This window comes from Notechis scutatus, chromosome 14, assembly GCF_049901735.1.
Source record: "Notechis scutatus isolate UNSWTSFEM ecotype Mainland chromosome 14, rNotScu1.2, whole genome shotgun sequence".
Lineage (NCBI taxonomy): Eukaryota > Metazoa > Chordata > Lepidosauria > Squamata > Elapidae > Notechis > Notechis scutatus.
Genome location: NC_142022.1, coordinates 2,283,367 through 2,311,229, shown reverse-complemented (window position 1 = coordinate 2,311,229; position 27,863 = coordinate 2,283,367). Strand labels below are relative to the sequence as shown.

At 46.5% G+C, this 27,863-nt stretch overlaps 2 protein-coding genes across 3 annotated transcripts in view; both read left to right on the top strand.

The window, feature by feature from the left end:
- Window positions 1–10,786: 10,786 nt before the first annotated feature.
- On the top strand, window positions 10,787–13,804 carry BANF1 (barrier to autointegration nuclear assembly factor 1). The gene is made up of 2 exons (XM_026692980.2): window positions 10,787–10,921; window positions 13,113–13,804. Exons 1-2 carry the CDS (start codon window positions 10,799–10,801, stop codon window positions 13,257–13,259), a joined length of 270 nt encoding a protein of 89 aa, XP_026548765.1. The 5' UTR covers window positions 10,787–10,798; the 3' UTR covers window positions 13,260–13,804.
- Window positions 13,805–17,345: 3,541 nt separating this feature from the next.
- Window positions 17,346–27,863, top strand: part of CTSF (cathepsin F) — a 33,910-nt gene continuing 23,392 nt past the window's right edge. The window contains exons 1-2 of one of the 2 annotated variants that reach the window (XM_087943231.1): window positions 17,346–17,618; window positions 26,034–26,156. In XM_087943231.1, the coding sequence (XP_087799357.1) occupies window positions 17,409–17,618; window positions 26,034–26,156 (333 nt within the window). In that variant the 5' untranslated portion in view covers window positions 17,346–17,408. The remainder of the gene's footprint in view (window positions 17,619–26,033; window positions 26,157–27,863) is intronic. The other variant, XM_087943230.1, reaches the window with a different exon arrangement.

Here is a 27,863-nt window from a genome sequence, read left to right as displayed (position 1 = left end):
GCCACGTGATCAGCTAAGGGCAGAAGCCGCCTCCTGCCCGAAGGCTGTCACGTGTCAGCTCCTTAAAGGGGCAGCGCCTCCTCATCCACTTTAAGATGGCTGGGGCATTCTGGGAGTTGAAGTACATATGAAGTATATATGATAGTACATTTGTGCACGCCCCTTAATATAAATAATAATATTGGTAAAAGCAAACCATTTTTCACCCATCTTTCCGATTAATTAGACTTTTGCATTTAGATCATTTTAATTGAGACAACCCCTCCCTTCTGCCCCCCCAACCACGCCTGGAGCAGAAACAGGACAGGCTCCATAGAGGCTCCTTCTGGCGCCTAGAACGGCTGCAGGGCCGTAGAGAAAGCGAGGCCGCCGGAAGTCCAGAGCGCCCTTCGTCCTCGGCGGTCTACCGCGCGCGCTTAAAGCCGCCGCTCCCGCGACCCGGAAGCAGACTTGCGGGTTGCGCGGGAGCGACGGTTGAAGCGCTCGCGGGTGAGAGTCCGGAGGGGGCGGCGGGGCTGTTGCGGCTGCTGGGGGAGGGGGGCGCCGCCGCGGGGTCAGAGGTCGAGGGAGAAGTGGGGGGAGCAGGCAGGCCCCGGGCGCGGGAGGTTGAGCTCGTCACTAAACGAGGAAGGGGGGGAATAACGTCGACGTGCTCGGGGGGGGTGTTTTCTATGGGGAATCGTCCGACTCTTGAAACGAAGAAGAAGTAATTTTTATAGGGCAATATAGGATTTTAGTATGAAATTCTATGCAAAATATATTTTAGAATATAGGCGTGTGTGTATATAATGTTAGACACTTTATACACATTTCTGTGTCTGCTTATATTTATTTAATGATTATATATTGTATATACACACACACACACACACTATTTATTTATTTATTAAATTTATATTGTCGCCTATTCGCCCATGGCGACTCGAGGCGGCTTACACAATGTAAAACCATATTTAAAACAAAAAAAATAAACAACTATAAAAGCTAACAAAAAGAATCAAATAAATTAGTAAAGTACATTAGAACAAAATTTGGGAAAAATAATATAATATTTAAACCTTATATATGTTTATACATGTCTCTGTATGCTTATATTTAATGATTTTGTACACACACACATATACACATACATACATATATATATGTACATACATACGTACATATACATACATATATACATACACACACACACATATATGTATGTGTATGTATATGTATATATATATACCGTGTTTCTCATATAATAAGGCCGGGTCTTATTTTTTTTTGAGGCTAGGCCGTCTTTTCGGGGGTGACTTAATCCCCCCCCTGCATCTTCAGGCGGGCGGGCGGCGACAGCTTGGATGTTGACCTCGGCATTGGTGGGGCACTTCGTATCGGGGTCAAGCAGGCAGCACCATATCCAGGTGTGCAACAAAAATACTTCCTAACGGCAAGCCCCCCCACCATTCCCCCCCATTTCACATGTTTTAATATAGGCCTTAATTTGGGGGGGAGGGGCTTAATTTCATTTCATGCCTAAAACATGCTGGGACTTCCTATTGGGGGAGGCCGTATTGTTGGAGAAACAGGGTATATATATAAAAAAAAACCTATATATGTTTATACATATGTCTGTTTCTGCTTATATTTATTTAATGACTAAACTTATTTGCCGCCTTTCTTGCTGCGGGGCTGCTACAGGCAGCTCACAACAATCGAAAGGAAGAAATGAAAAGTGGAAACTAAATAAGTAAAATAATAAGAGCAATAAAATAAACAGTGACAAAGAAAATGAGGACATATCAATATGAGAACAATAAGAGGGATGGCACTATATATAATTAGCAATGTGTATATATGTATGTTTTATATATATGTGTATCTCTGTGTGTGTGTGTGTGTATGTATGTATGTATATATATATATATATATATATATATATATATATATATATATATATATATATATATATATATATATACACACACACACACATACATATATATGCACACACATACATACACAGACACACAATATGAGTATGCGGATATATGGGGGATTGTATAATTTGCGGGTATGTGCATATAACTGCATATAATATAAATAATTAGTATAATTATATGTATATTGATAGTTATATATATAATTATGTGGGTGATAATAATTATGTGTATGTGAATATATGTGTATCTGTCTATAAATCTGCAGTGTGTGTGTGTGCGCGCGCGTATGCTTGGGTAGGCTCTTTAAGGTGGCCGGGTTGGTAAACCCTCCTTGCAAAAGATGAAGGGAAGGATCCTTGCAAGAGAAGCTGCCTTAAGTGAGCCCAGGGCGAATAAATTGTTGCAGAGCCCCGTTACCTGCTTTGGCCGTGAGGGAACCTGCGCCAGTCTAAAGCTGCACTTTTGTCGTTAATCGAAAGCTTCCGCGATTATGTTCAGCCACGGTGGCAGAGAGCAGGGATGGGCAACTATGACTCCTTTCTGTGGGCTTCCTTTTTTTTTCAGGCTTGCCCGCCAGCCGGATTCAGGATTGTCCCACGGTGTGGCTTTTTTCTGCCCTTCCCATCAAAATTGTGCAAGGTTGTCAACCTACAACCAGGATGGAGCCTTCCCATTACAGCTGTATGTCATAACAAGCAATCGGTCAGGTTTTGTGACCTTGTTTTGCAGAGGTTGTTAAGCAACTCTATAGTCATGAAAGCTAGCGGTGTAGTTTTGCTGAAAGCCAGAAATGCAGGAAGTCCTTGACTTGCAGCCTCAGTTGAGTCCAAAACTTCTGTTGCTAAGCGAGACAGCTGCTCAAGTGAATTTTGCCCATTTTACGACCTTTCCTGCCACGGTTGTTGAGTGAATCACTGCAGTTGTTAAGTGAGTAACAAGGTTATTAAGTGAATCTGCCAGCTGCCACCTCAGTCTTGCTTGTGCAGTGACAGTCTGCCACGAAGGAGGGAGGGGGAGATGCTTGTGGGGGGAAAGCGAAAGTAACACCTGCTTGGTGAAAGCGAGAGTAACTGCTGTATCCACCCCCCCACCCCCCCAGATGCTGCTTCAAGGTCACCTGCTGGGAGAAGCTGCATACCAACCTCCGCTTGAAGTTCTCAAAACATCTTGCTTGGCCCTGATTGGCGGAGGGGGGAGGCAGTGGTGGCAGGCAGCTAATGGAGGATTAGCAAAAGTGTGCACATAATTGTAATTATATATATTGCATATTATATAATTATGCACATAATTATAAAAGTATACACATAATTAAGGTTCTGGCTATGCACTACTGCAACCCACAGGACTTATAATATAACTATAAGAGCCCCAGTAGTGCAGTGGTCAGAGTGCAGTACTGCAAGCTACTTCTGCAGCCAGCTGCCTACAGTTTGGCAGTTCAAATCCCACCAGGCTCAAGGTTGTCTCAGCCTTCCATCCTTCCGAGGTGGGTAAAATGAGGACCCAGATTGTTGGGGGCAAGAGCCTGACTCTGTAAACTGCTTAGGGCTGAAAAGCAGGGGTTGCCAACCTTTTGGACCTCAGGGACCACCAAACCCATAATTTTAAATCCCAGGGACCACTAACCGATTCTATGGGCGTGGCCTAATTTGTGGGTGTGGCTTGGTGGTCATGTGACTGGCTGGGCGTGACTTGCATGTAAATATTATAAATATTTATATAAATATTGAATTTTTTTTTTATAAAAAGCAACTTTTACCCAAAATCAGGCAAAGCAGGCAGGCAGATTGAGTTGCTCACAGAATCACAGATTCATTCAGAGATCTACCTATCTGCCATCGGCTAGCTCAGTCTATCACATAAAATTTGCTAGCAAGCAAACTCACAAAATTAACTCACAATGTTGAGGTAATTCCCCATTAGGAGAATGAGCGCACACAGGGAGACGTAGTGAGAGTGGTGAAGAATAACACACAACCAGCACACAGATACACTGTATAGTAAAAATGTAGGTTTTTACCTCCAGTAAAACCGTTAAGCAAAGTTCAACAAACAGTCTAAGTCATTCACGGTTAAAGCAGTCAGTTTTCAGTCCAGGGATAATCCAAATAGCAAAGTCCAGTATCATAAACAGTTCAGTAACAGACTTACATCAAATCCAAGAATAAAGATGATCAGTAACAGTCAATAGGGAAATTAAGGAACAGCAACACTCAGCAACAACAGAACAGAACAGCCCAGGTTTCTGGCTCCATCTTATGGCCGTTTGAGGAACCACACCCAATTACAATTTTAGCATTCCCTTAAAGAGACAGTATTAAAATGTCTATCCTGGTTTATATATTTTCCAACCCAACTGTTAGGTGACTTACATTCCTAACACACAACACACCATGTATGTAAATATTGAATTTTTTATTTAAAAAAGAGCAATTTTTACCCAAAATCAGGCAAAGGCAGGCAGATTGAGTTGCTGACAGAATCATTCAGTGATCTGTCTATCTGCCATCGGCTAGCTCTGTCTGTCACATGAAATTTGCTTGCCGTGAGTCTGCACTGAATAATAGAACCTTCAGTCCTAAGGGAGGTTCGGCTGGGCTGAGCCGAAGATCTAAAGACTAGCTACAAAGCAAGAAATCCAACCATTTCCTGCTTCCTAGCTAATCTAAACCTCCCGGTAGAGCAGAACAGCTGATGGTCAGAAAAAGGAAAAATAGCAATTTGGCAGGCAAGTTTGCTGGGTAAGGAATGAGTGGGTGGGGAGGGTCCCCGCGGGCCATGTGGGTGGCACGCCGCCTGGATTAATTGCTTTGGGGGTCATGCTCTGGGGGTGAGATTTCTCTGCGGCCCACCAAAATTTTCTCACGGCCCACTGGTTGGCGAGTTTGAATCTCACCAGGCTCAAGATTGCCTTAGCTTTCCGTCCTTCCGAAACAGGTAAAATGAGGACCCAGATTGTTGTGGGCCAGAGGCTGACTCTGTAAACCACTTAGAGAGGGCTGGAAAAAACTGTGAAGCGGTATATAAGTCCAAGTGCTATTGCTATCTTCCTCCCTCCCTCCTTTTCTTCCTTCCTCCCTTCCCAGTTGTCAGAATGTATTATTGCAGGCTGACTCTGCCCACTGCCAGTGGTTCGATCCTGACCGGCTCTAGGTTGACTCAGCCTTCCGTCCTTCCGAGGTTGGCAAAACGAGGAGCCAGATTGTTGGGGGCAAGAGGCTGACTTCTAAACCGCACTGGAAAGTGGTATACAAGTCTTACGTGCTATTTGCTATTGCTAAACCTCCCTCAACAAGTGGAGCCCAGGATCGTTTCTGTTTAAGCGCTGGCCGGTCTGACACTCTGGCTTCCCCATTGGCTCTGCTGGTCGAAAGATCCCAAAGGGGGAACAAAGCAACCCTCATAAGATCATGGCAAGGGCCTGGATTCTGATCACGGGGCCACGGGGATGCTGCAGCGGTTGTAAGTGTGAATCACAGTCCTAAGTCCCTTTTCTTCAGTGCCATTTGCAACTTCGAACGTTCACTAAATGTTGGGTTCCTTTGCTATCTCTCCTGACCACAACGTGGCCTTATTTAGCGGCCTTAGGTGTACTTTTAACTGCCAACGCGCACAGACACCCTTGGAAGTAATCCCCCTTCTCCAAGGATGGCAGGAATCTCCACAGGGCTGCTCTTCTCTTTCTCATACGGGGTTAGAGCTTCGTGGAAGGAAAGTGCTCGGAGACCAGATTTGCAGAAGTTGGCATTTTTATTTTGATTGTTGTTTTTTAAAATAACACCTTGCACTGACGTGGCTTTTGACCGCTTTTCATACCTAGAATCCCCATCATCAGCTGATAAAACTCAGGCCCCTGGCAACAAACTCGCATTTACGACGGTCGCAGTGTAGCTTTTGCAACCTTCTGATCAGCGAAGTCAACGGGGAAGCCAAATTCCTTAACTCTTGTGAAGTGATTCCCTTAAAAACTGTAGCAAGAGAGGTCGTAAAATGAGACAAAGCTGTCTTAAGAGCTGACTTGCTAGCATTGAAAATTTGTGTCTCTGATGTGACCATAAGTCGGGGACTCCCTGTACACACGACGGATGGGTTGTTTCTGCATAGGGTGGCTGGTTCTGCGGGTAATCCTCAGCTTACGACCACAGTTGAACCCAAAATGTCTGTTTCTAAACGAGAAAGTTAAGTGATTTGTGCCCATTTTACACCCTTCCGTGCCACGGTTGTTAAGTGAATCACTGCAGCTGTTGAGTCACACGGTTGCTAAGTTACTCCAGCTTCCCCGGTGACTTTGCTTGTGAGAAGCTCACAAAAGGGGAATTGGGACCCCAGGACCCTGCAGCCGTCATAAAGATGAGTCAGCTGCCAGGCCCTTGAATTTTGATTGTTGTAACTGAGAATGCTGCAATGGTTGTGAAGTGAAAAACGGTCGTCACTTTTTTTCAGTGCTGTTGTAACTTTGAATTTGTAACTTTGACCGGTCACTTGATGACCTGTTGTAAGTCAAGGATTAGCTGTACTTAGCTGCTAAGTAACAGAAGGATTTCTAGGTAATTGTCAGCATCCCGACTTGGACTTCAAAGCCTCTTGCCATGAGCCTAACAGAGAGAGAGAGAGAGCATCGGCTGCATTTTCCACTTAGTTTCCAAATCCAACCCCTTGTAAATTGGCTTGTAGTAGCCTCACACCTTAGCGGCATCGCTGCACGGTTTTCCCACAAGATCTGGCTCCCGTCTCCGGAAAGGTTCTTCTTCCCATAGGCGCTGAGGCCATTCTTCCTTCTGATTGTGAATTAACTTGTTCCGTCCATCCGTCTCTATTTTTCCCCTTCCCCAAAGGGGAAGCCAGTAAAACCAATTGTAGAGACAAATCTCTCCTGTGTAAACTTAAGTCGATGACAGAGACACGGCGGTGCAGCCTCCTAACATTCTGGAATTAATAACCATGTCTCTGCCAGTGTTGTATGTTTGAAAGCAATTTGTTTTTTCAAGCTTCCAAAAATCATAAAATTGGAAGGGGGATCAGAGATCATCTAGTACAACCCCCTGGCTTGGTGCAGGATCTTACAGAGCAGGGGAGGGGGTTTCTCCAAAGTTGGCAACTTCAAGACTTGTGGACTTCAATTCCCAGCATTCCTCAGCCAACAACGTGAAGCCCACAAGTCTTAAAAGTTGCCAAATTTGGAGAGGCCCTGCATTAGAAAATAATTCGATTTATGCTCAGGATAGTCATTAAACTGTTGCTATTTCCCATTACAGGCAGTCCTCGGCTTGCAACCACAATTGAGCCCCAAATTTCCGTTGCTAAGCAAGACAGTTGAGTGAGTTTTGTCCCATTTTATGACCTTTCTCGCCAGAGTTGTTAAGTGAATCGTTGCAATTGTTAAGTCGGGTGAATCTGGCTTCTCCGTTGACTTTGTCCAAAGTTCGCAAAAGGGGATTGCGTGGCCCTGAGGCACACTGCAACCTTCGCAAGTACATGCCCGTTGCCAAGCATTTTAATTTTGAACACGTGATTGTGGCGATGCTGCAGCATTTGTGTGAAAAATGTTCATAAGTCACTTTATCTCCAGTGCCTTTGTGTCACTAAGTGAACCGTTGTAAGCGAAGGACTACCTGTGCTGTATGGCAACCGGCTTCTGAGTAGGGGGATGCAACCTTCGACAGGCAGCCTGTTCTTGGCATTTCTCGCTGGCAGGAATTTTTCCTAGTATCTAATCAGAATCTCCACCCTTGTGATTCAGCCCATGGCACCTGGGTGTGCCTTTCCTATCTGCTGCTGTCAGACTTTCCTTCTGCTACCTAATCCTGCCCACATCCTTCAGCTGTCCCTCACAAAACCTGGTTTTCAGTCCTCCTGCCATCTTGCCCAAACTTCATGTGGCAGACGCTGAGCAGAGCTGGCAGCAGATGTGGACAGTGAGGAGGTTGGGGCCAGTTCTGGAGTCTGGGGAAGGCTGGGAAGAGGGCTCTGCGTCGGAGGCAGAGATGGGGCCAGGGCCGTCCGACAGTTATCAGCTGCCTTCGGAGCCAGAGATGAGTGGGGAAGAAGAACAGCTGGAGCCTGTATGTGCATGCGCAGAGCTGCCGGAAGAAGGGAACAGTTAAGGAACAAGGGTTGATTTGGGAGTAAAGCCACAGGTGGATGGCGAATGGCCCCTCCCATAGGGAATAAAAGAGGAGCGAAAGAGGAGGGGGCTTTTTCAGGAAACAATTAGTTCATTTGGGGGAAGATCTGGTCCTGCATTCTTGCCAAGCATCGTCTGCTACAGTGTGGCATCTGAAAGATAACGGCCTGGCAGCTCTCCAAGCCTGATAAAGGTCTGTAATTGTGGAATCTCTTGAAAAGACCGTTGGCCGGGACTTTTCTGGAGAGGAATTCACTGTACACTAAATAAAAAGGGGTTTATCGGGACGAGGAGTCGGCTTCACGCTGTTGGGGAAAAGCCTTGGTAAGAACACTTCCGTTTTGCTAATGTCCTTGCGTAGATTGCAGGGCCCCAACCTGAAGTGGACAGGTAGCCCTCGACTTAACCGTAATGGAACCCCCAAAATTTTTTCTTTTGCTAAGCGAGGTGGTGGTGAAGTGAGTTTCGCCTCATGTTACGGCCTTTGTCACCGTTGTTCAGTGAATCGCTACAGCCGTTAACTAGGTTGACACGGTAGGTGAGTCAGTCGGGCTTCCTCGTTGACTTGGCTTGTCAGAAGGGGATCCTGGGATCCTGCGACCTTCATAATAAACGTGAGCCAGTTGCCAAGGTCCCAGATTTTGATCCCAGTGGGCCGCGGGGATGCTGCAATGGTGTCAAGTGTGAAAAAATGGTCATCAGTTCATTTTTTTCAGTGTCGTCATAACCTCGAATTGTCATTCAATGTAATTGTAAGTCAAGGACTGCCTGTATAAAGTGGAACCTGGTCAAGAGGTTCCTAAGTTCTTTTTAAAGTTGTCAGCAATATTTCTCTTATGGTTTGATTGCTTTTTTAATGCTGTAAGCCAGGAGTCTCCAACTTGGGCAACGTTAAGCCTGGCGGACATCAACTCCCAGAATTCCCCAGCCAGCAAAGCTGGCTGGGGAATTCTGGGAGTTGACGTCCGCCAGGCTTAACGTTGCCCAAGTTGGAGACCCTGCAGTATAAGCCACCCAGAATCACTTTGGAAATGAGATGGGTGGTAAATAAGTTTAATAAACAAATGAATAGTAAAATAAATAAGAGTAGAGTGAAACTATTTCAGGTGAGTCACGTTAGCCTGAATGCAGATCTTGTTAGCCACTGATAATGGGATGGGCTCACCCCTGTCTAAACTTGCCCCTTTCCTGCCCGATCGGATGATGATTAGTCAAGCTGAATAGCACAGAGCTGAACCTCTCCGCTGTGGAGGTAATTACGATCTCTTAGAATACCCTTTTCATGAGAAAAAATATTTGCTGATGTCGAGGTAGATTACGTCCATGGCATCCCCTCAATCTACTCAACTAGCAACTGTATAGATACGGCAATCGGGTTAGTCAGGCAAACCCAGACTGGCCCTCGGTCCTTGTTGTCCTGGGATCACCAGCGTGCTGTTGAATCATCCGCTGAAGGATTTGACCCTAAAAGAGACTTCAAGCTGACATACCTTTCCTGGTCCTCCTCCTTCCTATTTTTTGAAAATGGAGGGACTGTATTTGCTTTCCTCTCTGGCTCCTTCAAGGCTCCTTCAAATGGATAATTCATCTGGCTTTGGGGACCAGAATTTGTTTACAGTCACTAAATTAAATGAGCTACCGTGTTTACCCCCAAAATAAGACCCTGTCTTATAATTTTTTTTTTGTACAAAAAAGGCACCAGGTCTTATTTTGGGGGGGGAGATGTCATCCACTACGTGCATTGCTCCTGGCCTCCTTTTCGCTGTCAGAGGCCTTCAGTGGCCAAGACTTTCCTGAAGGCCTCTGCAGCCAAGAACAGAGTTCTGGATCGATCCTGAGCTTTGTTACCAGCTCCAGAGGCCTTCAGGAAAGCCTTGCCAGCTGCAGAAGAAATGGGCCGGAAAGGCAGGTATTGGAGTGTGCTACAACTGGCTACAACTGTCCAAAGGTAAGTCTTAGGGCAGCTCCACCCTCCCACATCCCCACCCTAGCTTAACTTTTACCTGTCTGGAGTGGGTGGGGTCTTAATTAGGGCTTACTTTGGGGGGTAGGGCTTATTGGGCGCACGTGTAAAAAATCTAGCTAGGACTTACTTTCAGAGTAGGACATATTTTTGAGGAAACAGGGTACATGCTCCTTGTCTGTCCTGAACTGTTCCTGTCCCTCTCTCGCTCATGGCACAATTGCATCCAGTCCAGCTTTTCTTTTTCCCTTTCCGAGATTAGACATAAAATAGGAATGAAGTCCGGGTGGGCAGCTGCGACCCCTTTACAACCTGTGGACTTTCAAACACCGACAGTTCCTGAGCCAGCACCAGATGCTGTCTTACGTCATGGCATGGCTGCCAGTCGGCTAAGCTATGCCCCCCCGCACGCTGACAGCCTGACTTTAGTAACGGGGGAAGGAGGGCAGGGAGGGAACCAGGAGGAATCGAGGAATCGTCCCGTGAGAAGGGACAGCGTTCCAAGGACATGCCGAAGCAATGCGGTATCAGCAAGCCCTCCAGATGAGGGACTGTCACTCAAACTGTTAAAACCTCATTGGACTGTCACTGATAACCCTGCGGCCGGCGGGAAGGGAAAATTAACATTTGCCCACGAAAATTTGAGACCCAGCTTTGCTTCTGCTGTAAGCAACTTCGGCTCTAGTAAAGTATATTCTTCTTAAGCTAAACAAAGGCCAAGAATCTTCCTTTTCCTGACTGACGCTTGATCTCTTGCTTCCCAGCCAGGGCAAGGCAGCAGCCGACATGACGACCAGCCAGAAGCACCGGGACTTTGTGGCCGAGCCGATGGGCGAGAAGCCGGTTGGCACCTTAGCGGGGATTGGAGATGTCCTTGGCAAGAGGCTGGAAGACAAAGGGTTTGACAAGGTATCCTTCGAGCCCCCGAATCTGAAAGCCAAACCTGGATCCGTAGATGGAGAGAGAGAGAGAGAGAGGCAGGCCGGTGCTTTCTCCTTTTCTTGGATAAATCATTTTGTGCCCTTGGGAAATTTTAGCGGGGTCCCTGTAACTTTGGGGGAAGCAACCTGGCTTTTCCACGGTCTGTCCCAGGATGAGAACGGATTGTGCCCCAACCAGAAGAGCCAGCCAGCCTGGAGAGACCTAGAACTAAGAGACAAGAGATCGATCAATGCCTTGCCCATCCGGCCCCCAGCTCCCCACTTCCAGTACAAATTCGTTTACTTTATGTGTGAGTGTGGGAAGAGGGAGGGAGGAGGGAGGGAGGAGGGAGAGAGAGAGAGAAGAGAGAGAGAGAGAGAGAGAGAGAGAGAGAGAGAGAGAGAGAGAGAGAGAGAGAGAGAGAAAGAAAAAGAAATACCACTCATGCATCATCACAAAATCTCCAGAACTGTAAAGCCTACAAACTTGAAACTTGGCACGTAGGTTCCTCTTGGCTTCTAGGTGCTCACTAAGAAAGGATTTTTCTAAATGACCATCAGAGCATTTAGAGTATTTCCTATATTACTATTATTAACACACTCTGATGCTAAGGAGTTCTACTCCCCCTCCCCACCTGAAAAGAAATCTCTTCCAAATGCAAAACACAAGCAGAGGAGAGGAGTTTCAGTTTCGGTTTTAGTTTCACAGCACCAAGCAGCTTTAGTACAGAACAGTTGAGCTAAGCCATGACCAGGCTCCTTACTGTCTCCTTGCTCACACAGCAAATACTCTTTCAGTTTCCAAACAGCCCTCAACTCTCTCACACACTGACAGGACGCTAGCCAGGTGAATACTGATGGATGCTGGGAGGCAGAGGCAGAAATTTTTCCTCCTTATTTTCCTCCCAAAAAACTAAGCCCGATCACATAGTTTCGTAGCAAAGCACAGGCATCGAGCTAGTAAATCCATATAGGTAAATTCACTTACAACCTTTATTTTTTAAAATAAAAAAAAAAAACCCTGCATAATAAAGACCTCTTTAAAAAAAAAAAATCCCCCCACCCCACAAGGCCGCAACAGCGCAATCAAATCAGCCCCTTGATTGGCTCCTCTCCATTTGGGGTTCCGGGAGACCATGGCTAGAACCAGGCTTTTAGGGCCTCTTGGGAAAAAGGGTGGGGGCCCAAGGTGCGTAAAGCGGGACTAGAACTCCAAAGTGATTGGCTCACAAGTCACCCAACGGGCTTTCATGCCCAAGGTGGGATTCCTAGAACTCGCTCTCTCCTGGTGATTGGCTGAAAGTCACCCAATTGTGCGCATGACCAAGAGGGGACTTGAACCCACAGTCACCCAACGGTCTTTCACATCTACGTTGGGACTAGAACTCGCCATCTCCTGGCGATGGAGCCCAAGTCATCTCGCCATCTTTCCTACCTAAGGCAGAATTAGAACCCATAAGGCTGCTCTGTTGGGCTTTACACTTCTGGGATACCAGAACTTTTATTGACTTATTCAATGTATTTATTGACTGACTACCTTTTGGTGCCGCCCATCTTGCTATTCAATGACTCTTTAGCCTCCCGTGGCTTTGTTTTATGCCAGGGTGTCAAACTCCATTTCATCAGGGTTGTGTTTGAACTGGGGGGTGGGGGGTGGGGGAGCCAGGGAGGGGAGCACGGCCAGCTCGATGTCACTCTTGTCGGGGGCGCTTGTGGTGGCCCAGGTGGGGCCGGGGGAAATCTCCTGCAACCCTCTGCCAGAGGCTCCGCCCGGGGTGGGATTTTACCCATTCGGACCGGTTCTATAGAACCGGTCGTTAGGATTCTGTGTGGTCCGGAGAACCGGCAAATTGTGCCCCTGGCTGTGCCCCTTTCTGCCCAAGTCAGTCCTTAGCGCGCAAAAAAAACCCCCAAAAACCAGTGTGTGTGTGGAGGTGCTGCAAAATAAAAATAAAAATAAAAAGCAACGCCCACCCAGCCACACTCACAGAACCAGCAGTAAAAATATTTGCATCCCACCGCTGGGCTCCGCAGGCCGGTCCTTCGCCGTTTCCAGGGCAGCAGCCCCGCGGGGCCTTGAAGTGGACGCCCCCGTTTTCCACTCTGACCCCCTCCCCCCACTTCCAAATCCCTATGGCTGACCGCCCTCCCTTTTCTTTCCTCCCCCCCTTTGAACCCAGGCGTACGTAGTGCTGGGCCAGTTCTTGGTGCTGAAGAAGGATGAAGACCTCTTCCGCGAGTGGCTGAAGGACACGTGCGGAGCCAACGCCAAACAATCCAGAGACTGTTTCGGGTGCCTGCGCGAGTGGTGCGATGCCTTCTTGTGAAGCGGTGGCGGGTCATGGAGCCGGGCTGGGGGCTCTAGGGGGGCTCCTGTAGGTAGCTGACCATGGGCCTGTTCCCACCCCCCCACCCCACCCCCCGCAGAAACTCCCTCTCGGCTTGGCCACACGCGCGCACAAGGCTCCCTCCGGGATTTCCCTCCGAAAAGTAGACAAAAAAACCGATTGCGCCGTTTTAACCTTCCCTCAACCTTCTGCTCCCCCTCGGAAGAGCGAGTCGAGAAGGGTACCGGGTTCCAGTCGTTGACAACCCACCCACCCCCACCCCCGATTGGGTTTCCCCCTTCTGTAGCTTCCTCCGTTGAATTCCTCCTTAGTGCTTCTCCCTGCTGAATCCTCGGCTTTCCCGGGATTGCGGTTTAACTCCTGGTTTTCCCCCAAACCCCCTCCCCCGAGATTTGTATTATGAAAATTGGTGCAGAGGTTCTGGGCCCCTCTGGGTAACTTGACACTACAGTGGTTTTGACCGTCAGGAACCCAAATAACGCCACGTTTTTAAATCAATAAAAAAAAATCAGCTGTGTTTAATATTCCGGGGTGCTTGAAAAGTCATTGCGGGGGGGTGGGGGGGTGTTCTCTTCGTCAGCAAAATGCCTAAGGTTTAGTGGAAGACTTGGGGTGGGTGGGTTGGGGGTAGATTCCCGAGTAGGGCTGTGTGGCAAAGCTCCCACCCACCCACCCACCCACTCACAGTTGCATTAGTCGCTGAGTTGAAATAAAACTTGGGCGTTGCTCTCTTAATCTCACTGTACGACAGGCAGGGGCGGGATTCGACTGGTTTGGACAAAGCCAGATGTTAAATTTGCATCTGGTTCGCCGAACCGGTATTTGAACCAACCAGCTGCCCCCTCACCCACCCCCCACCCCCAGAGTCTCCACGCAGCCCATTTTCGATGCAGGTAAGTCCAGGGTCTGTGCAGAGGCTCTGGGAAGCGGTAGAAGGGGCCTTGCAAAAGTACCTGAAGTCTGGAAATGGACCTGTTTCTGGCTTCCAGAGGGTCTCCGGAGCCCGGGGGGAGGCCGTTCTCTCCCTCCCAGAGGCCCGAGGGAAGCCTCCGGACTGTGGGGAAGGTGAAAGACGGCCCTCTCGGACACACCCAGCATGGCCACATCCTCCCGAGCAACTGGGGAGCGAACCGGTTGCTGAGATGTTTGAATCTCACCCTTGACAACAGGGGTGTTCAAACCTTTGCAAGATCTGTGGACTTCAGCTCCCAGAATGGCTGGTGGGGGAATGCTGGGAGTTGAAGTCCGCAAGTGATAACATTGCCAAGGATGGAACTACATCCACATGGAGGGAAGGAAGTAGTTGGGGTGCCACAAGGTTCCCTCTTAGGCCCAGGACTCTTCAATATCTTCCTTAACAACTTAGATGAGGGAATAGAAGGGGAACTTGCCAAGTTTGCAGATGATACTAAGCTGGCAGGAAGAGCCAACACCCAAGAAGGTAGAGTCAAGATCCAGATGGATTTTGACAGACTTGAACACTGGCCCCTATCTAACGAAATGAAATTCAACTTAGATAAAAGCAAAGTCTTACTCTTAGGCAAGAAAAACCTGTAGGTACAGGCTAGGTAAAACTTGGTGGAACTGTCGAAGGGATCTTGGAGTCCTAATGGACAAGGGTTTAAATGTGAGCCAGCCCTGCAGTGCTGCAGCTGCCCAAAAAAGCCCATCCAATCCCAGGCAGCATCAACAAAGGGACACCATCAAGATCGCATGAAGTGTTCGTACTACTTTATCATGGCCTTGGTGAGGCCACACCTGGAATACAGCATCCAGTTTTGGTCGCCAGGATGTAAAAAAAAAAAAAGAGGTTGAGACTCTAGAAAGAGGGCAGAGAAGAAGCAACGAAGATGATTTAGGGGACTGGAGCCCAGACACGAAGGGCGGTTATGGGAATTGGGTACGTCGGGCCTTGTGAAAAGAAAGACCAGGGGTGACTTGATAGCAGCCTTTCCAACACCGGAGGGGCTGCCACAAAAGGCACAAAAGGGGCTCAAGCAATTCTCCAAAGCGCCAGAAGGCTGAACAAGAACGGATGGAAGCGAATCAAAAGGAGAGAAGCAACCTGGAACTACGGAAAGACTGAATTCCTTCCAGAAATAGGGAGTCCTCCATCCCTGCAGGTTTCCAAGAAGAGACTGGACAGCCATTGGTCTGAAATGGGGTCAGGCAGGGCTCCCCAAACTTGGCCACTTTTAAGATTGGTGGACTTCAACTCCCAGATTTCTTAAAAGTGGCCAAGTTTGGAGACCTCTGGTCTCAGGTCTCCTGCTCGCGCAGGGGGGTTGGATAGAAGACCTCCTAGGCCCCTTTAACGTATGGACAGCCCTGCTCTAAACCTTGTCTTTTGGCGGGCAGCCCCTCCCCTTCCCGCCTGGGGCATCCGGACTACGGGCATTTTTCCACCGCAAAGAGGCTTAACGTGGATTCCGAACCTCCTCCTGCCTTTGGCGTGCAAGGATCATTCCCAACAGCTGCTTAGGCCACTGCACAAAAAGGGGGGAACGACCCAGGGTTTAAACCCAGAATCGGGGTTGGAAGTCGTCTAGCCTCTTCGCTCCAAGCAGGAGCCCTTATGTAAGGTCTCCTTATATAAGGGTTGCAGCTGGCCAGGTCGTGGGGAGGGGGGGGAAAAGAGAGAGAGAGAGAGAGAAAGAAAAAGAAAGGAGAGGCAGGGAGGCGGGGGGAAGGAAGGAAAGAGGAAGGAAAAAGAAAAGAAAGAAAGAAAAAGAGGCAGGGAGGAAGGAAGGAAAGAGAGAGGAAGGAAAGAAAGAAAGAGGAGAGGCAGTGAGGCGGGGGGAAGGAAGGAAAAGAGGAAGGAAAGAAAAGAAAGAAAGAAAAAGAAAGGAGAGGCAGGGAGGCAAGGAAGGAAAAGAGGAAGGAAAGAGAAAAGAAGAGGCAGGGAGGGAAGGAAGGAAAAGAGGAAGGAAAGAAAGAAAAAGAAAGAAAGGAGAGGCAGGGAGGGAAGGAAGGAAAAGAGGAAGGAAAGAAAGAAAGAAAGGAGAGGCAGTGAGGCAGGGGGGAAGGAAGGAAAAGAGGAAGGAAAGAAAAGTAAGAAAGAAAAAGAAAGGAGAGGCAGGGAGGCAAGGAAGGAAAAGAGGAAGGAAAGAGAGAAAGGAGAGGCAGGGAGGGAGGGAAGGAAAAGAGAGGAAAGAAAGAAAAAGAAAGAAAAAGAAGAGGCAGGGAGGGAAGGAAGGAAAAGAGGAAGGAAAGAAAGAAAAAGAAAGAAAGGAGAGGCAGGGAGGGAAGGAAGGAAAAGAGAGGAAGGAAAGAAAGAAAGAAAGGAGAGGCAGTGAGGCAGGGGGAAGGAAGGAAAAGAGGAAGGAAAGAAAAGAAAGGAGAGGCAGGGAGGCAAGGAAGGAAAAGAAGGAAAGAAAGAGAAAGGAGAGGCAGGGAGGGAGGGAAGGAAAAGAGGAAAGAAAGAAAAAGAAGAGGCAGGGAGAGGAAGGAAGAGGAAGGAAAGAGAAAAAAAAAGGGAGAGGCAGGGAGGCGGGGGGAAGGAAGGAAAAGAGGAAGGGAAAAAAAAAGAAAGAAAGAAAGAAAGGAGAGGCAGGGAGGGAGGGAAGGAAAAGAGGAAAGAAAGAGAAAGGAGAGGCAGGGAGGGAGGGAAGGAAAAGAGGAAAGAAAGAAAAAGAAGAGGCAGGGAGGGAAGGAAGGAAAAGAGGAAGGAAAGAGAAAGAAAAAAGAAAGGAGAGGCAGGGAGGCGGGGGAAGGAAGGAAAAGAGGAAGGGAAAAAGAAAGAAAGAAAGGGAGGCAGGGAGGGAAGGAAGGAAAGAGGAAGGAAAGAAAAGAAAGAAAAAGAAAGGAGAGGCAGGGAGGGAAGGAAGGAAAAGAGAGGAAAGAAAGAAAGAAAAGGGGAGGAGGGATGGTTGCACACACACACTCACACACACACTCACACTCTCTCTCTCTCTCTCTCTCTCTCCGCGGGAGGCCAAGCTTTTGCCAAGGCTGCGCGCGGCCAGGCTCTGCAACGGGGCGCGCGGGGGCGCCGGAGCCGCGCAAAGAAGCCCTGGCCCCGCCAAAGGAGGGAGCGGAGGCCCGGCCCCTTTTCCCGGGTGGGAGGCGCCGCAGACCCGTCGGTGCCCGCGGCGGCGGCGGCGGCGGCTCAGTCGCTTGGGAAGGAGGATGGCTGCGGCGACCGCGCTTCTCGGGCTGGCGGCGGCGCTGGTGGCGGCGGCGGCGGCGCCCGCCGCGCTGGCTGCTCCGGGCTGGGCCGTGCCGGTGGACGTGCGCGGGGACTCGGTGCGGGAGGCGGCCCGCTTCGCCCTGGCCGAGGCTTTCCCCGCCGGAGGGCATCCCCGAGGACTGTGGGCGCTGCGCGGAGCCAGGACGCAGGTCAGCGCTTGCGGGGGCGCCAGGTTGGAGTTGCGCTCAGCCCGAGCCGGGGAAAAGGCGGCGGCGGGGGGCTGCGCCTTCTCTTCAGGATGGGGGAGCGAGGCGCAGGACTGGGGGAAGCGTCCACTTAGTGCCCGGGTTGTGTGTGTGGTGGGGTGTCTTTCCATCTTTCAGAAGATTTCTCTCCTAACTAGAGAGATGTAACACTTAGAAGGGACCTTGGAGGTCGTCTAGTCCAACCCCCCCCCCCGCCGCCGCCCAAGCAGGAGATCCTACACCATTTCTGACAATCTCCAAAGCCTCCAGTGATGAACACCGGGGGTGGGTGGGAACCCCTCAATCTCAAACATGGAGGACTACACTTTCCATGCACCTTTGCCAGCGCTTGAGCTGGTGGGCACTGTAGTCCAAAGGGCCAGGCTCCCTTCCAAGGCACCGACCCCCTTCCCTGATTCCAGCCCCCTTCTTCCGGGCTAAAGTCTATATTCCAAGCAGGGGCAGAAGAATGTGAATGTTTTTTTTCTGCTCCCCCCACCTCCTAAAATGCAGCCCCCTCCCCCCATCACCAAGGATGTTCCCCCCCTCTTCCTCCTCCTCCTCATTTTCCCTGTTTATCCTCTGGGAAGTTCTACTCAGCGGCTGCTCCACCCGTTTGTTGTAAAGCAGAACAGAACTGAAGTCCCTTCTAAAGCAAAGAAGGTATCCAACCTTGGCAGCTTTGAAGACCCTGCGGACTTCAACTCCCAGAATTCCCCAGCCGGCCTAGCTGGTCTTAAAAGTTGCCAAGGTCACCCTCCATGCTCTTGGGGGATTGGAGTTATTTGCACTGTTAGGGATGCAGGATTGGAGAATTTTGCACACACAAAAGAAGAATGCACCCTGCCGAAGCCGTACCTTATAACTTCGCACAACCCCTTGGTCTCCAGAGAGCTTGGATTCCAATGCCCATCATCCTCGGATCACCCTTTTGGAATTTTAGGAGGCTTGTGTGACCCCCTATTATTCTGGAAAATCGGACAAGGCTCCACAATTGCCTGAAATGAAGCCGGGATCAAAAATAATGCTGATGGAGCTGTTGACTCCAATTAATGTTGATTTGGCTCAGAGCTGAGCCTTGAAGGGTGGCCGGGATTTCACGGGCTTTGGATGTGGTTATGTAAGAGGATTAAATCATTCACCAAATGCCACATGCCTCTCAGCTGACTAGCCAGAAAGCTGGTTCAACTCTTCCTTTTCCTTCACTTTTTTTTAGGGCTGGTTATCCGGGATTTTGTTTTGTTCTGTTTTGATTTGTGTTATTATTTTGTTTTATTTATTTCATATTTTATTTTATTTTCTTGTCATTTCATTTCGGTTCCTTTTAGCAATAGCAGTATCCTTTAGACTCACGTACCGCTTCACGGTGCTTTAGAGCCCTCCCTAAGCCGTTTACGGAGTCAGCCTCTTGCCCCCAACAATCTGGGTCCTCGTTTTACCCACCTCGGAAGGACGGAAGGCTGAGTCAACCTTGAGCCAGTCAGGATCGAACTGCTGGCAGTGGGCAGAGTCAGCCTGCAATACAGCATTCTAACAACTGTCTGGAAGGAAGGAAGGAAGGAAGGAAGGAAGGAAGGAAGGAAGGAAGGAAGGAAGGAAGGAAGGAAGGAAGGAAGGAAGGAAGGAAGGAAGGAAACAGGATGGATGGAAGGGAAGGAAGGAAGGAAGGAAGGAAGGAAGGAAGGAAGGAAGGAAGGAAGGAAGGAAGGAAACAGGATGGATGGAAGGGAAGGAAGGAAAAGGAAGGAAGGAAGGAAGGAAGGAAGGAAGGAAGGAAGGAAGGAAGGAAGGAAGGAAGGAAGGAAGGAAACAGGATGGATGGAAGGGAAGGAAGGAAGGAAAAGGAAGGAAGGAAGAAGTACTTAGAATTATATCCCGCTTCACGGTGCTTTCCAGCCCTCCCTAAGCTGTTTCCAGAGTCAACCTCTTGCCCCCAACAATCTGGCTCCTCATTTTACCCACCTTGGAAGGACGGAAGGCTGAGTCAACACCTTTAGCCTGGTGAGATTCGAACTTCTGGCAGGCGGCAGATGTAACCTGCAATGCTGGACTCTAACCCACTGCGCCACCACGGTTCTTTTATGTTCATTTTAGATCATTTTATTTTAATTAATTTTTATGCTAGTTCGCTTTTAGTTGGATTTCATGCAGATCCCACCTTCATAACATTTCCCGCCTGAGCAGGGGGTTGAACTAGAAGACCTCCAAGGTCCCCTTCCAACTCTGCTATTCTGTTCTGTTTTTAAAAGCAGCTTGAGGTCGCAAACCTATCCGATGCCCCTTCCTCCTCCTATTTTCCCCACTAACAACAAAAACAACCCTGGGAGAGGTTGGGCTTGGTCACCCAGCCAACTTTCATGGCTCGGGCAGGACTAGAACTCACAGCCTCCTGGTGTCATGCCTGGTGCGTGCCTTTTGCATCTATCAGGGGAGCCTGGCGGGCAAAGAAACAAGCTATCCGGTGACTGCATCTTAAAGCTGGATCCCAAAGATCCATAAGGCACAACCCTGTTCTGGTTAGCTGGCAGCAGGTGCAGATGGTGGAGGAGAGGGAGGACTCGGAGGAGGGGCCCGGACCACCAGGGAGTGGACTGCTGCCTACAGAGATGGTTGGGGTTGGCAGCAATGATGAGGAGGTTCCCGAGGAGCCTGTGCCAAGCGCAGGTGAGCACAGGATGCTTCGTAGGAAGGAACAGATGAAGCTGCATAGACGACTTGGGAGTCAGGAGGCAGTGTAATGGCCCCTCCCTCTAGGGAATATAAGCCTGGTTGCAAAGGGTTTTTGCCTTTGCAAAAAGAAGGCAAAAAGCATTGGAAGGGTTAAGTGTGAGGATAACAGACTTGGAAGGTTTACTTGAAGGTTTTGCTAATTGGACTCCTTGGCTGCAAGCCATCTGTTAAACTACCAAGAGGTATTTGTAGAGCAAAGCCGTGAACTTTTCAGTCCCCTGGGTCAGAATAAATCCTGTCCTTCTGGGGAAGGGGAATTTCAACATCTTCATGGAGATTGACACCTCAGCGTTGTCTCTGTGGCGTCTCCAAAGTTTCTGCTGGTCTTTGCAAGAACTGGGATCCTCTTCGTTAAGCTCCCGGAAGAAGGGATGATCTCCTCCCACCAGTGGAGGGGGAGGGGAACCAAGCAGTCTTGGGCAAGAACAGCCCCTCCTATTCCATCCTTACCAAACCCATTTAAGCCGCCTTTCCCCAAAGCTTTGGTTCTTTCTCAGAGTAACAAGAGTTGGAAGGGACCTCGGAGGTCTTCCAGTCCAGCCCTCTGACCACGGAAGGACACCTTATTCTGTCCTGGACAAGTGGCTGTCCAGTCTCTTCTTAAAATCAGAAAATAAAATACAAGCTGAATAGTGAAGACCTTGCTGATGATCCAAACTCCGTCAAGGATCTTGGAGTTCTCATCTCTAATGATCTAAGTGCTAGAGCCCACTGCAACTACATAGCCAAAAAGGCATTAAGAGTTGTTAACCTAATCTTACGTAGCTTTTTCTCTGGTAATATCACACTACTAACTAGAGCGTACGAAACATTTGCTAGACCAATACTCGAATACAGCTCATCAGTCTGGAACCCCCATTACGTATCTGGTATTAACACAGCTGAGAAAGTCCAGAAATATTTCACAAGAAGAGTTCTCCACTCCTCTACCCTTTGCAGAAGACCTTATGCCACCAGACTTGAAATTCTAGACCTAGAAAACCTACAACTACGCCGTCTTCGGTCTGATCTAAGTATGGTATATAAAATCATACATTGCAATGTCCTACCTGTCAATGAATACTTCAGCTTCAACCATAACAACACAAGAGCAAACAATAGATACAAACCAAGGTAAACCGCACAAACTTGATTGAGGAAATCGACTTCAGCCACAGAGTGGTCAATGTCTGGAATACTCTACCTCAGGGATCCCAACCTTTCGCGCGCCGGTTCCGACATCAGCTGGGCGCGGCCGTCGCGTAATGGGCGCCGCCATCTTTATGACGAAACGCTCCGGTGACGTCACGGCGTAATAAAAAATGCCGTGAGCTTGGCAGAAATGGCTTTCTACCGAAAAGCTTGATTGCAGGAAATCTTTTATGATGAAACGCCCGTGAGCTTCACCCGAGAGTGCTCACCAGAAGCGCTCAAAAAGATGTCTGGAAGGTTGTTCCGCGCCTCCGTCCGGACTCTGCTCTGACTCTGTGGTTTCTTCCCCAAACCCCAAAAACTTTAATCTTAAGACTGTCTACTATTGACCTCACCCCTTTCCTAAGAGGTCTGCAGGGGGCGTGCATAAGCGCACCAACGTGCCTACCGTCCCTGTCCTATTGTTTCTTTTATTTTTCTTATATGTACCCATTTCATGTATTCATAACTATGTATATACTTATACCTATTATCTTGTAAGCGATTGACAAATCAAAATAAATCAAAATCAATCAATAAAAGCCTCCAGTGATGGAGCACTCACAACTTCTGGATGGAATAGAATAAGAATTAGAATAATTGAATTGAATTGAATTAGAATAATAATGAATAGAATAGAATAGAATAAATATTGGAATGAAGGAATAGAATAGAATAGAATAGAACAGAACAGAACAGAACAGAATAGAATAAGAATAAGAATAGAATGGAATCAGAGGTGGTATTCAGCAAGTTCTGACCAGTTCTGGAGAACCGGTAGCGGAAATTTTGAATAGTTTGGAGAACCAGCAAATACCAACTCTGACTGGAGATTTTGCAGTATCCTTCCGCTGCCACGCCCACCAAGCCACGCCCACAGAACCGGTAGTAAAAATATTTGAATCCCACCACTGAATGGAATAGAATAGATATCAGAAGGTATAGAATAGAATAGAATAGAATAGAATAGAATAGAATAGAATAGAATAGAATAGAATAGATATTTGAAGGAATAGAATAGAATAGAATAGAATAGAATAGAATAGAATAGAATAGAATAGAATAGAATAGAATAGAATAGGATTTTTATTTTATTTTATTTTATTTGGTTTGTCAGTTGCTTACCAAGATAGTAGGTATAAGTAAAAACATCGTTATGCATACATGGATACATATAAGAAAAATAAGAGAAACAATAGGACAGGGACGGTAGGCACGTTGGTGCGCTTATGCACACCCCCTACAGACCTCTTAGGAAAGGGGTGAGGTCAATAGTAGACAGTCTAAGGTTAAAGTTTTTGGGGTTTGGGGAAGAAACCACAGAGTCAGGTAGAGTATTCCAGACATTGACCGCTCTGTTACTGAAGTCGTATTTCCTGCAATCAAGTTTGGTGCGATTAACCTTGAGTTTGTATCTATTGTGTGCTCTTGTGTTGTTATGGTTGAAGCTGAAGTATTCATTGACAGGTAGGACATTGCAATGTATGATTTTATATACTATATTTAGATCGGACCGAAGGCGGCGTAGTTCTAGGTTTTCTAGATCTAGAATTTCAAGTCTGGTGGCATAAGGTATTCTGCAACGAGTAGAGGAGTGGAGAACTCTTCTTGTGAAATATTTCTAGACTTTCTCAACTGTATTAATATCCGATACGTAATGCGGGTTCCAGACTGATGAGCTGTATTCGAGTATTGATCTAGCAAATGTTTTGTACACTCTAGTTAGTAGTGTGATATTACCAGAGAAAAAGCTACGTAGGATTAGATTAACAACTCTTAACGCCTTTTTGGCTATGTAGTTACAGTGGGCTCTAGGACTTAGATCATTAGAGATGAATACTCCAAGGTCCTTGACAGAGTTTGGATCATCAACAAGGTCTTGACTATTCAGCCTGTATTTTATTTTCTGATTTTTTTTGCCAATATGTAGGACAGAGCATTTATTTGTTGAGATTTGAAGTTGCCGTTTGTTTGACCATTCTGATACATAGTCGAGGTCTTTTTGAAGGGTAGCAGTATTGTCTGTGGTGTTGAATAGCTTTACATCGTCAGCAAAGAGAATGCAGTTGCTCTTAATATGATCACAGAGGTCATTTATGTAGAGTATGAAGAGAGTTGATCCTAGAACCCTTGGGGGACACCACTGTTGACAGGTACAAAATTTGATAGGACGCTCCCAATTTTGACCATTTGTTGTCTGTTTGACAGGAATGCTTCTATCCAGTTATGTAGATGTCCAGAGATACCATAAGTTTTTAGTTTTAGGAGTAGTTTGTCATGTACCACTGAATCAAAGTCTTTACAAAAGTCTATGTAGATTGCGTCTATTGCTTTGCCCTGATCGAGTTGTGCAGTCCATATGTTTTTGCAGTGTAAGAGTTGCAGATTACAGGATAGTTTTTTTCTGAAACCAAATTGTTTATTAGAGAGTAGGTTGTTTGTCTCTAAGTGGAGGATAATGGATTGGTTAATAATTGATTCCATGACTTTACAGGTGATGCAGCATAAGGAGATTGGTCTGTAATTTTCAACTAGGCTGGGGTCTCCCTTTTTGAGGATGCGGATGACCGTGGCTTATGACCATAGTTTTGGCAAGGAGCTGGTCCTGAAAGATTTTTCAAAGATTATGCTTAGAGGTTCGGCTATGGCAGTGGGTAGCTTTTTTAAGAAGTAGGCACATATTCCCTCCGGTCCAATAGATAGGGATGGTTTTAGATTGCACAGTGCTTTTTCAACATTGTCTTCTGTAAAATCGATATGTATAGATCATTGTAGTTGTCTGTGGTTCAACTAGGAAATACTGGGCATGATCCATTGCTGTTTACAAATACTGAGCCAAAGAATGTGTTAAAGAGGTTGGCTTTGATGGTGTCATCGTTGCAGTCTTTGCCATTAGGTCCTTTCAGGGGTGGGATGGACCTTGAGTCTTTTAGTTTGTTGTTTACAAAATTGTAGAAGGCGCGGGTGGAATTTGTGCGTAGAAGGTTTTCCTCTTGTTTAATGTTAACCCTTATTGTTATGGATAATCTGTTTTTTTCTGGTTTGGGGAGTTGTTATTGGTACATATAGTTTGATGACTCTTTTGACTTCAAGTAAAAATATGTTGTAATGGTCTTCTACAGTATTGCATCCAGTGAATAGAAATTGCCAATCAAGGGATGAGAGATCGTTGTTTGTAAGATCATAGTTGCCTTTTTTGAAGTTATAATTGGGGATCACATCGTTGTGTTGATTTTTGTGTGGACATATGTTGAGACAAAAGTCAATCATGCTGTGGTCACTGTTGGAAAAGGGTTCTTTAATTTGTATTCTGTAAATTGAATTCAAACTATTGCAGAAGATGAGATCGAGGCAGTTGTTAAGTCTAGTATTGTTGGTTACTCGTTGTTCCAGTCCCAGGTTTGTTACAGCATCGTAGAAGGTTGCATGTGTGGGTTCAGTTCTACATTCGTTTAGGGTCCACTTAATCTGAGGTAGATTGAAGTCACCAAGAAAGATAAAAGCGTGTGGTGGACAGGATGTTGCCCATGTTAGTAGTGAATTTAGTTTGTTTACATGTTCGATGTCATAATCAGGGGCTCTGTAACATAGTAAGAACCGAAATGTGATATTTAAGTTCATAGATAATGGTCTCAGGAAGAACAAGCTCTTGGGTAACTTGGATGTTTTTTAGATGTAAGGACTTTTTATAGAAGATAGCAACACCACCTCCTCTACGGATTTCACGATCTGATCGGTAAACATGATAGTCTCTTACATAATAGGGAATAGAATAGAATAGAATAGAATAGAATAGAATAGAATAGAATAGAATAGAATAGAATAGAATAGAATAGAATAGAATAGAATAGAATAAATATTGGAAAGATGAATAGAATAGAATAGAAAATAGAATAGAATAGAGAATAGAATAGAATAGAATAGAATAGAATAGAATAGAATAGAATAGAATAGAATAGAATAGAATAGAATAGAATAGAATAAATATTGGAAAGATGAATAGAATAGAATAGAAAAATAGAATGAATAGAATAGAATAGAATAGAATAGAATAGAATAGAATAAATATAAATATTGGAAATAGAATAGATGAATAGAATAGAATAGAAATAGAATAGAATAGAATAGAATAAATATTAGAATAGAAAATAGAATAAATATTGAATAGAATAGAATAGAAAATAGAATAGAATAGAGAATAGAATAGAATAGAATAGAATAGAATAGAATAGAATAGAATAGAATAGAATAGAATAGCAGAGTCGGAAGGGACCTTGGAGGTCTTCTAGTCCAACCCCCTGCCCAAGACAGGATACCTTGTGGACAAGTGGTTGTCCGATCTCTTCTTAAAAGCCTCCAGTGATGGACCACGCACAACCTCTGGAGGGCAGCTGTTTCATTGACTAATTGCTTTTGTTCTCCGAAAACTTCTCATTCATTTCTTAAGTCCCGGTGCTTTTTTCCCCCCCTTGAGGGCAGGTGGTGAATGGAATCAAACACCACTTGGATGTCGTCCTGCTCCAGAGCCCGTGCAAGAGGGGCGAGACTGCAGACTGCGACAATGCTTCGGGGTCTCTCCCTCCAGGAAAACCAGAACACGTGGTAAGCGGGGACCCTTCCCCCCCCGAAAGCATTTGGTTCTAACTAAAAGGATGGGTGTGATAAAATATATGTGTGTGTAGGTGCATATATGTATGTATGTATGTATGTATGTATGTATGTCATTCAGCTTTGTTCGGGTATTTTCCCACGTCATTGTAGTTGTGCTTTTAAAGTTGTAGCAACGTTTCGGCAGAATCTCATCTGCCATCATCAGGCTTCTGTATTGGGTTCGTCTGTGAGTCAGACTTTTAGTCAAACAACTGTAAAAGTCTGACTCACAGACGAACACAATGCAGAAGCCTGATGATGGCAGATGAGATTCTGCCAAACATTGCTACAACTTTAAAAGCACAACTACAATGAGGTGGGAAAATACCCGAACAAAGCTGAATACCGTACATGTAAGTACCGCGAAAACTTAAGAAAACATATATATATATATGTGTGTGTGTGTGTGTGTCGCCTTATCAACGTGATGGGAATCATATAAATTTAGTAAATAACAGTTTTCATATTAGGTTTTTACCGGTTTTATAAAACTGTTTTGACATAACAGTCAAAAATAATAGTGTTGACTAATTTTCAAAACACCGAGGTTTCGCATAGTTCCATTGAAAATGGTTTGAGTGGTCAGAAGTTAGTGCAGCCCCCCGATTGCTTTTACAGAAGGACCAGGGGTGACATGACAGCAGTCTGCCAGGATTTGAGGGGCTGGCTGCCCCAAAGAAGAGGGGGGGTCTCAACTTATTTTCCAAAGCACCAGAAGGCAGGACAAGAAGCAAAATGGGTGGAAACAAATCAAGGACAGAAGCAACCTGGAGCTAAGGAGAAACTTCCTAACGGGGAGGACAATTAACCAGTGGAACTGCTTGCCACCAGAAGCTGTGCTCCATCACTGGAGGCTTTCAAGAAGAGACTAGACAGCCATTTGTCCAAAAGGTGTCCTGCCTTGGGCAGAGGGTTGGACTAGAAGACCTCCAAGGTCCCTTCCAATTTTGTTCTATTCTATTCTATTCTATTCTATTCTATTCTATTCTATTCTATTCTATTCTATTCTATTCTATCCTATCCTATTCTATTCTATTCTATTCTATTCTATTCTATTCTATTCTATTCTATTCTATTCTATTCTATTCCTATCCTATCCTATCCTATCCTATCCTATCCTATCCTATTCTATTCTATTCTATTCTTCCTAATCTATTCTTATTTTCTCTTCTCTTGTATTCCATCCAGAAGTTGTGACAGCCCTTTGTCCACAATGCTGTAAAGTCTCCTGCTTGAGCAGGGGGTTGGACTAGAAGACCTCCATGGTCCCTTCCAACTTTGTTACTCTGTATTCTGTAACCTTCACAATTCTATGGACAGGGCATTAGCTATAGAATCATAGACCTGGAAGGGACCTTTGGAGGTCTTCTAGTCCAGCCCCCTGATCAAGCAGGAGACCACTGCCCAGTCTCTTCTTTAAAATCTCCAGTGATGGAGCAGCCATAACTTCCATTTGATTTATTGTTCTCGCTGTCAGGAACATTTCTCCTTACTTCTAGGTTGGATCTCTCTTTGATAATCTTCCATGAGACTCATGGATCTTGAAGCATAGGCTACACAAGGATGCGGAGCTGTTCTGACCCAAACCTTGTTCCAAGTAAACAAACGGATTCTGTTAATTCACGGTTAAAAGGCTATGAAAACTCATTGCCTCTGATA

What these genes read in the sequence shown, in the direction of transcription:
- BANF1 (XM_026692980.2), top strand. Translation starts at nt 10,799, where the DNA reads ATGACGACCAGCCAGAAGCACCGGGACTTTGTGGCCGAGCCGATGGGC. An exon ending in AAGACAAAGGGTTTGACAAG is followed by an intron (nt 10,922 to 13,112) that starts GTATCCTTCGAG and finishes CTTTGAACCCAG; the next exon opens with GCGTACGTAGTGCTGGGCCA.